A 9,684-nucleotide genomic window follows, 5' to 3' on the forward strand; every position below is an offset into this window, starting at 1 on the left:
CCAATGTAGGCATCTGACCACCTCCTCCCTCCCCACCAAGCCTGGACAGAGCCTCTCTTCTCCACACCTATAGGGCTGGGCAGCAGGACGGCCCGAACCCTAAAGCCCTTCAAAACCTCCAGACTGGCGTCCACTGACAGCTCTCGTTTCCCATGTGGATAAAGGGGCTGGGGATGAGATACTCATGGAGAGTCCCAGAGGATGGACAAGGAGGCTCTAAGCCTCAATCAGCTAGAGATCCTAGAAGGGTGAGATGTGGTTGGAAGGAAAACATGGTGGCAAATTTAGCCAAAAGAAGGCCCTCTCCCTGGCAGAGCATCCTTCTCAAGATGACTTAGTGGATTAGAGACCATGCCCAGGGCAACAAATGGGGGCCATGAGCTGAAATGGCAAGGCTACACAAGGGAAGGAGCCTGAGTCACTGTGTCATTCCCAAGGAGAGTCACCCCCTTCCAGGGACACTTGGGTTGAATGGGGACAAACTGGTTCCACAGAAAATCCACGACATTTCAAGTGCAGGATACTTACAATCAACTTCTCCTGAGTTCTTACGATTGATATCCAGGCCCCTTACTTACCACCTTTGGTGAGACCTTTGGGGCCTCTGCCCCTGCCTGCCTGCACTGACCAAACACAAAGGGCAAGTTCAGAGGAGGGAGAGTCCTGCAGGACCTCTGCAGGCAAGCTCAGACTTCCTGTGGCAGAAGAAAGTTTAAATCAGGAGAATGAGCCTCACCTATGGATATGGGCATGGAGTGCTGTCCTGGAGTGCACCCCAACACCGTGCCCTGACATGCTTGTGTGCAGTGAAGAGCTACCGCATGGCCCTCCTTTGGTTTGCTGCAGAGCCAGGTGGGGCTTAGAGTGGCTTGAACTCCAGGCTGCTCTCTGGCTGCATCCAGCACTTTCTGCTTCCCCAAATGCATTGTACAGGTAATAGCACTTTCTATCTGTGTCCTGAGCAGAGCCAGGTTAGAACAGTTCTCTGAACGTGACTGGCCTTCCCCTATCCCAGCTCAAAGGTGGTCTGTCCTGGGATTGGTTTGCATTAGAGACAGCACACTCCACAGGAATCCATGTGTCAGTTGTGGCCCCAGGACCACAAAATAGGAGGAGGCAGAACTGTGGAGACCTCTGGACCCACTGGAGGATCCACTGTCTGTCCCTGAAATATCTTTCCAGCTGGTCCTAGAGCCACTATGGGGTGCTTCACTGGTGATGTCTGAAAGCCTGAGACAGTCCCAGGCCTCTGTGGGTTTCCCCGGACACCCTGGTATGTGCTGCTATGGTGGTTTTTATAGTAAAGAGCTGACACACTTTAAGAGTGGGAAAAGAGCTAACCAAAATGTATTCTGCCTACGCTGAAACATACAAAAAAGGTGGTAACAAGACTGGACTAATGACACAAGCCAGGGAAGTCTTCAAGTCACCTGTGATGGAGGCTAATCCTCCAGTGTTGCAAACTATGCTGCACCACTCAATAAAAATCTGAACAGGTCTTCACTTGAGGACACAACAGACTTTCTCAAGAAAGCACAGGAAAGAGAGACCCCTAAACTTTTATCTCCTAGACTGACAATGGTCACCTTCAAGGACAGACCTAGTCACTCCAAGGTGCAAACAATCCTTCCAATCTTAAGTGACTGACGCAATAAACATCTTAAAAGCATCACAGAACAACAGAGAACCAATTTAAAAGAAAATAACACATGGGTTGAATCAAAACACTCAGAGAAAATCAACTGAGGAGGAAACACGCTGCTTGGAAACAGAGAAGACACTTCCCAGAGTGTATGGAATCATGAACACCACATATCAGAAGCACAACCTACAAGAAGATGGCGGAAGGCATGGAAAAGAATTGGGAGAGAACTTCCTTCTATCAAAACAAGATTCTCTTCTAGGACAAAAGGGCTCAATAAAAGTTGGATGGCAGCTCTGCTGACCGAAAGAAAGCTCAGTAAGCCAAGAAAAGAAAATAACCAAGATGACGGATACTGGCTTATGTGGAGTTTAGGCTGCAACCCCAAGTGTTTCTGCTCCTGCTGCCTTTGTTCCACATGCAGCCCAAGGAGGCACAAACATATCAGGGGGAATCATCTGGATCATCAGGGCTGCAGGAAGGAGGAGGGTCAAGCCAGGAGGGTTCAGGGATCTGGAATCACACAGGCAGGCTTGATTCAGCTTTCACAGTAGCCAACCCCCAAACAGCCACCACTCCAGCAAGACATTTGTCTGTTTTCTCTCTTTTAAAAATATATTTGATTTACCTCTTTTTAGTCTAACTGCTGTTATTTAATTGATGTATGAATGCATTCAAATACCTAAGATACTATGTTATTAATTTTTAATTTTATTTTAGAAAGGGGGGGTGGGGGCACAAGGAGAGAGCGAGAGACAATCTTAAGCTCAGCAGGGCTCAATCCCATGACCCTGGGATCCTGACCTGAGCTAAAATCAAGATCAGATGTTCAACTGACTGAGCCATCCAGGTGCCCGATAAGATGCTATTTTTAGTATAATTCTTATGAATACACTATTTCCACTTCATTGGACCCTCAAGAATTAGATAATATAAGTACTGTATTCTGATTTAAGCAACATTCACTATATCCCATTATTAAAGTCTGACATGGATATTTAGAATAATAAAGACAATTTCTTTATGCTATAAACAAAAAGATGCAGCAAAAAAGACCCCAAAACCTATAAACACCACCACCACCACCACAAACTTTGTAACATTTTTTTCTTAACATTTTGTATTAGTTTAACCCTAAATTCACAGAGTTGACATTTTGCAACCATTTTGCAAGGCAATTCTGATGGCAAATAAGCAGAATAAGGTCAAATTTCAAGTCAAGGTCACAGTCTCACACAAGACTGCTCTTTCTTCAGTCACTGACCCTAAATTTGGGGGTTCTCAGGCCACCCACACTTCTGACCAAAGCACTACAAATTAGGGGTTCCTGTAACTCACTCAGCTTTGATAATCTGCTAGAATGGCACACAACTCAGGAAGGTGCTAGACCTATGACTGTAGTTTCTTAGTAAAGGGTACAAATCAGGACTATCTAAATAAAGAGAGGCATAGGACAAGGTCTGGGAAGGTCCAAGCACAAAGCTTCCATATCCACAGAACACATCACCCTCCCGATAAATCAATGTATGATTACCAACCAGGAAAATTCACCTGAGCTTCAGTGTCCAGAGTTTTTACTCGAGTTTCAGTATTCAGGCAAGACTCAATCCTTGGCCACACAACAACTCAATCTCCAGCCCCTCTCCCTTCCCAAGGGGTTGGGCTGATGTCACCCAGCTGGAAATCCCAGCCCTCTCCAATCACAGGGTTGTTCTTTCAGGCATGGACAACCCCCATCCTCAAACCAAACCAAAAACAACACAGAAGTAAAAACCTAGACTAGACTAGGGGAATTTCCCACCCTTAGGGCCCTACAGTATAATCTAGAGAGTACTACTCTTGTGAAATTATGGTTGGTGTCTGCTTCAACCATGAAGTTTCATTTTAAAAACAAGAGTAGGCAGTTAGTTCGGTTTTTAACAGGATGCCTGGAGGCCAGCTATCAGGAAATTTAGATACCGGTCCGCGGCAACACTCCAAAACCAAAGCCACCAGAAGCTGGATCAAAACAGACAGACCCCAGACAAAGAAGGCCAGAAACCCTGATCAAGTAAGGGAGAAAAGGCATGAAACCCTGCTCACAAAAATATCCCTCCCGAAGTAATAAATTTTCCACCCCCTAACAACTGTCAATACAAGACACAAACCCAAAACCCCAGGCACAGCTCTCCACTGAGTTAGCCTGTTCTCACATCTCACTTTAATAAACTTTCCCACTTGCACTGCTCAACCATGTGTCTGGTCTCTCCTTGAATTCTTCCTTGCTAGGAGACAAAGAGCCTCTGGCAACATCCCTGGGAAGGACTGGGTGGAGGCACAGGGCCTAGGGGAGTGGTGAGGGGGGGTTTCCCCAGTCCACCTGGCAACAAAATCACATCTGGAACAGTATTACCAGTGACACAGCAAAGACCATCAGGATCAGTTTTCCTTGGTTTGTTGTTAATACATCGTAAAGTCCTTCAGCCACAAGAAGCGTTATGCCCTGATATTTCCTTGAGCATCTACAGAAGACCTTTCTTTCAAATGCAAGGCTGGCATTTGGTGTGAAATTGCTTTCTTCCTGAGTTGAGCTATGAAGAATACCGGCCTGTTCTGGAAAATGGAAAACTGTGGGGGAGGACGGCTGCCTTCCACGGAAAAACAAAAAACAAAAAACAGACAATCTCCAACAATAATAGGAAACCAAGGTGTGGTGAAAAATATGCACAAAAGGCTTTAAAATAAGGCCATCCAAATATATTTGTACATAGAACTGGAAACACACAAAACATCCTCTCATTAGAACTGTACATACTTGAGATTCTTGACTACTTCTGACTCACAGCTTGCTATTTGTTCAAAACAGCAAAGAGTTTAACCAAACTTCTCATATAACACAGTAAACATGTGAAGACCCATGCACAGCTAAGTGCATTATTTAAATCTACCTCAAATTATATTTGTTATGTCTTAGGTATGAAGAACCTATCTTTATTCTACCACTTTAAAAAAAGTAATTTCTTCAACTTTACATTTTTAATACTTTTTTTGCCCCAATTACTATTTCTTTAAGGGACCACTACATGCCTGGCACTGTTTTAAGCACTGTAATTACATAGGTGTATAAAGCAGATCACATCTTTCCTCTCAAGGAGTTTATACAACTTGGTTCTGATTAAGTGAAAACAAAACAAAACCCCACAAGAAAGTCAGGCCTGGTTAATCCCTATTTTTACAAAGAAGACACCTAACCTTTACAGGTGAGTCACATGCCCAGGCCAGTTAAGAGGCACAGTTGAGAAAGAGAACAAAGCCTAGTGATGCCTGGTCCAGTGAGCTTTCCACCAAGAGCTGTCCCAAAGAAAAACTACTGAGCCTGTTATAATATGAGAGATCTCAACTGCAGACAAAAACATTCCTCAGTACAAAGGTTACTACCCCAAGCATTTATTTTAAGAAATAAAATTGAGATTTAGACTTTTTAACTTGCATAGAAATGAACTAATTTGAGAGTCCACGCTAGGTCATTTTCCGAGCCTGCAGGAGGCAAGGCTCTCCTGAAAGCCGCTAAGCCCCTAGCATTCTGCAGCTTTGAAGAAGGCTGGGGTGCAGGTGCAGCACAGGGCATCCTCCAGGCCCACCAGCCACATACCTGGTACCTGGCAGGACTCCTTCAAGTCCAGGATATCCCTGATGTAGAGTTTTGCAAAGGCTAGAAACACAGGATCCAAACCCCACAAGAGGGAAGGGGTCTCCTCTTCAGGTCGGCTGGATTCAGACTCCATCGGGAGGCTGGGCTTTGGCTTCCAGCCAACCCTGAAAGGCTCTGCGTCACTGAATCGATCTAGATAGGAGACAGAAAAAATCAGGATGCAAAGCGTTTAAAGTGGGTGAAATTGGCATGGCCCCGAAGCTGCTCCCGGGTGGGCATCCAGGACTCCGGTAGGGATAAATAAACCCAGGGGTCCGGGGCCTGTCCAAGCCAGGGGCCTAGAGGAAAGAGGCGCTCCTTGGGTGAGGGCCTGTACGTTCATTATGGTTCTCTCTCTGGAATCTCCTCTGCCCCACGGGAGTATTTCTCCTTCCCCCGAAGTACCAACTTCAAAACGGCTAAACGCTAACTTTTCACTTCGGGGAGCTATCCATACAGGCGTACCCTGAAACCGCTTTAATGGGCGGGGTCCAAGAGGAATGGGCGCCCACGTGGCCAAACACCAGGGGGGTCAGAAGGGGTGGATCTGTGCGTCGCCCTGCCCCTACACCTTCCGGTTCGGGGATACACTGAGGAAGGGAGGAAAACGGAAACGAAAAGCAGACCCGCTCCAAGCCCCTCCCGCCGTGTCGCGACGCTGGCCCCCGGCCCCCTGCCCTGAGGAGCGCGCAGGCCCGGCCCTTCCGGGCGCTCAAAGGCCTCGGGCGCCAAGGCCCCGCCCAGCGCAGAAGCGCCAGGCCCAGGTCTTCTTAGCAGGCGCGGGGGCAGGACACATCTCCCGACTTTCCACCCACCCACCTCTCCCCACCTGAGCCTTCCCTCCCGACTGCCGGAGTTTCGCCACGGCTCCGCCCCGCCCCGACCGCGGCCCCGCCTCATTCCAACGGGGCCCCGCCCCAATCTCTCTGCAGGTGGCGAGCCTGCCTAGCGTGTTTGGCTCAGGCAGTGCTCTGGTCCCTCCATCCGCGCGTTCTCCATGGGCTTCCGCTGGAGCGCGCAGCCCAAATCTCTGAGGCCTGGGAGCTGGCTCTGCAATTCCTGCTGCCCGAACCCCATCCTCCAAGTCTCCCTTTCAAGCCGTCTCCCGTTAGTGGTAGGACGATGAGTCAGGACCACCAAGACGTTGGGACTGGTTTGGGGGGCACGGGGTTTTTTCCTGATATATTAAATGAACAAATAAAAAACGCAATACCGAGAGCGGGACTACATTGTGGTATATTTTAAATGTTTACTTACACTTGGTGAGTGATCTACTAACACACACACACGATATTGGGACTCTACTCACATTGGAGATAATGTCAGTATCTAAATGTGAGACCTTGAGTGAATGTGAAGTCTTGGCTCTAACCAAGGCTAGCCTTACAAGAACATGGCAATAAATTTTGTCTTCTTTCCTCTTATTCAGTGTATTCTCTGGAATGTTGTACACTTAAGAATTTTGAAATACTGGCATTTTGGTAAATCATGGCTACCTTGATGGTGCTTGTCCCCATTGGCCCTAATTTAAGGTGAGAAAAGAGATAAAGGGCATCCAGACTGGCAAGGAAGAATTCAAACTTTCACTCTTTGCAGAGGACATGATACTCTATATGGGAAACCCAAAAGACTCCACCAAAAAACTGCTAGAACTGATACATGAATTCAGCAAAGTCACAGGATATAAAACCAACATACAGAAATCAGTTGCATTTCTCTACACCAATAATGAAGCAGAAGAAAGAGAAATCAAAGAATCAATCCCATTTACAACTGCACTGAAAACCATAAAATACATAGGAATAAACCTAACCAAAGAAGTCAAGGATCTGTATGCTGAAAACTATAGAAAGCTTATGAAAGAAATGGAAGAAAATACAAAGAAATGGAAAAACATTCCATGCTTCTGGATTGGAAGAACAAATATTGTTAAAATGTTGACACTACCCAAAACAATCTACACAGTCAATGCAATCCCTATCAAAATGACACCAATATTCTTCACAAAGCTGGAACAACCAATTTTAAAATTTGTATGGAACCATAAAAGACCCCAAATAGCCAAAGTAATGTTAAGAAAGAAAACCAAAGCAGGAGGCATCACAATTCCAGACTTCAAGCTATATTACAAAGCTGTAATCATCAAGACGGTATGGTACTGGCACAAAAAAACAGGCACATAGATCAATGGAACAGAGTAGAGAACCCACGAATGTACCCACAAATGTATGGCCAACTAATCCTTAGCAGAGCAGGAAAGAATATCCAATGGAAAAAAGACAGTCTCTTCAGCAAATGGTGTTGGGAAAACTGGACAGTGACACGCAGAAGAATGAACCTGGACCACTTTCTTACTACACAAAAATAAAATGGATGAAAGACCTAAATGTAAGACAAGAAACCATCAAAATCCTAGAGGAGAAAACAGGCAACAACCTCTTTGACTTTGGCTGCAGCAACTTCTTACTAGAAATATCTCTAGGGGCAAGGGAAACAAAAGCAAAAATGAACTACCGGGACCTCATCAAGGTAAAAGACTTCTGCATAGTGAAGGAGACAATCAGCAAAACTAAAAGGCAACCGATGGAATAGGAGAAGATATTTGCAAATGACATCGGATAAGGGTCAGTATCCAAAATCTATAAAGAACTTATCAAATTCAACATCCAAAGAACAAATGATCCAGTGAAGAAATGGGCAAAAGATATGAATAGACACTTTTCCAAAGAAGACATCCAGATGGCTAACAGACACATGAAAAAATGCTCAACATCACTCATCATCAGGGAAAAACAAATCAAAACCACAATGAGATACCACCTCAAACCTTTCAGAATGGCTAACATTAACAACTCAGGAAACAACAGATGTTGGCGAAGATGTGGAAAAAGAGGAACCGTTTTGTACTGCTGGTGGGAATGCAAACTGGTGCAGCCACTCTGGAAAACAGTATGGAGGTTCCTCAAAAAATTAAAAGTAGAGCTACCCTATGACCCAGCAAAGCACTACTAGGTATTTATCCAAAGGATACAAAGAGCTGATTCCAAGGGGCACATGCACCCCAATGTTTATAGCAGCATTATTAACAATAGCCAAATAATGGAAAGAGCCCAAATGTCCATCAGCTGAATGGATAAAGAACACACACACACACACACACACACACATATATATATATATATATATATATATATATATATACACACACACATACATAATGGATGTATGTATATGGATACATACATATAAAGAATGGATGTAAAGAATATATAATATATATATATATATATATATATATACACACACACACAATGGAATATTACTCAGCAATCGAAAGAATGAAATCTTGGCATTTGCAATAACGTGGATGGTACTATAATGTATTATGCTAAGTGAAATAAATCATTGAGAGAGAATAAAATACCGTATGATTTCACTCATATGTGGAATTTAAGAAACAAAACAAATGAACATTGGGGATGGGAAGGAAAAATAAGATAAAAGATACTCTTAAATACAGAGAACAAACTGAGGGTTGTTGGAGGGGTGTTGGGTGGAGGGATGGGCTAAATGGGTGATGGGCATTAAGGACAACACTTGTTGGGATGAGCCCTGGGTGTTATCTGTAAGTGATGAATCACTAAAGTCTATTCCTGAAACCATTATTACAGTGTATGTTAACCAATATGGATTTAAATAAAATTTAAAAAAGAAAGATCAATGTATTTTGTGGGGAAATACAGGTCATTCCTTTTGAGGAAAAAAAAAAAAAGAAGAAAAGATAGCCACATTCCACTCCCAAAAGTAAATAGGAAAGCTACATCATAACCTTACTCAAGATGGCAAGAGTTCTTGCTAATTTATAGGGACTCTGTACAATGGAAGGAGGGAGTAGAGGTCATTCTGGCAGGCCACTCCTGGGGGAGGCAGGTAGTGGCCAAAGAGATAATTACTAAACTGTTTAGCAGAGAAGGAACTTTAAGCAGCTGGAACGAAAATGTCATTAGAATGACGGCATTTAATTACATCCCTGACCACTGAAGGAGCTGAAAAACAGAACCCTTGGCAAAGCATAGCATTGCCCATATTCTACTGCAATGAACAGTTGTTTCCGTAGAGTTTAAGATTCAATTAAGAGGGGCACCTAGGTGGCTCAGTTGGTCAAGCATCCAACTTTTATTGAGGTCATGATCTCATGGTATGTCGGTTCAAGCTCCACAGCTCAGACCCTGGAGCCTGCTTCAGATTCTGTCTCCCTCTCTGTCTGCCCCTCCTGCACCCACACTGTCTCTCTTTCTCAAAAATAAACATTAAAAAAAATTTTTTAAGATTCAATTAAGAGAAGATACCTTTTTAATAGGAGGAAGTTTCT

General features: G+C 44.3%; 1 protein-coding gene across 10 annotated transcripts in view; it reads right to left on the minus strand.

The window, feature by feature from the left end:
* Positions 1-6,188, minus strand: part of STN1 (STN1 subunit of CST complex) — a 47,635-nt gene extending 41,447 nt beyond the window's left edge. For 4 of the 10 annotated variants that reach the window (XM_053207049.1, XM_053207048.1, XM_015063089.3 and 1 more), the window contains exon 1: positions 5,274-5,771. In XM_053207049.1, the coding sequence (XP_053063024.1) occupies positions 5,274-5,406 (133 nt within the window). In that variant the 5' untranslated portion in view covers positions 5,407-5,771. The other 6 variants (XM_015063087.3, XM_053207045.1, XM_053207046.1 and 3 more) reach the window with 6 other exon arrangements.
* Between the last annotated feature and the right edge of the window lie 3,496 nt (positions 6,189-9,684).

Source organism: Acinonyx jubatus, chromosome D2, assembly GCF_027475565.1.
Source record: "Acinonyx jubatus isolate Ajub_Pintada_27869175 chromosome D2, VMU_Ajub_asm_v1.0, whole genome shotgun sequence".
Lineage (NCBI taxonomy): Eukaryota > Metazoa > Chordata > Mammalia > Carnivora > Felidae > Acinonyx > Acinonyx jubatus.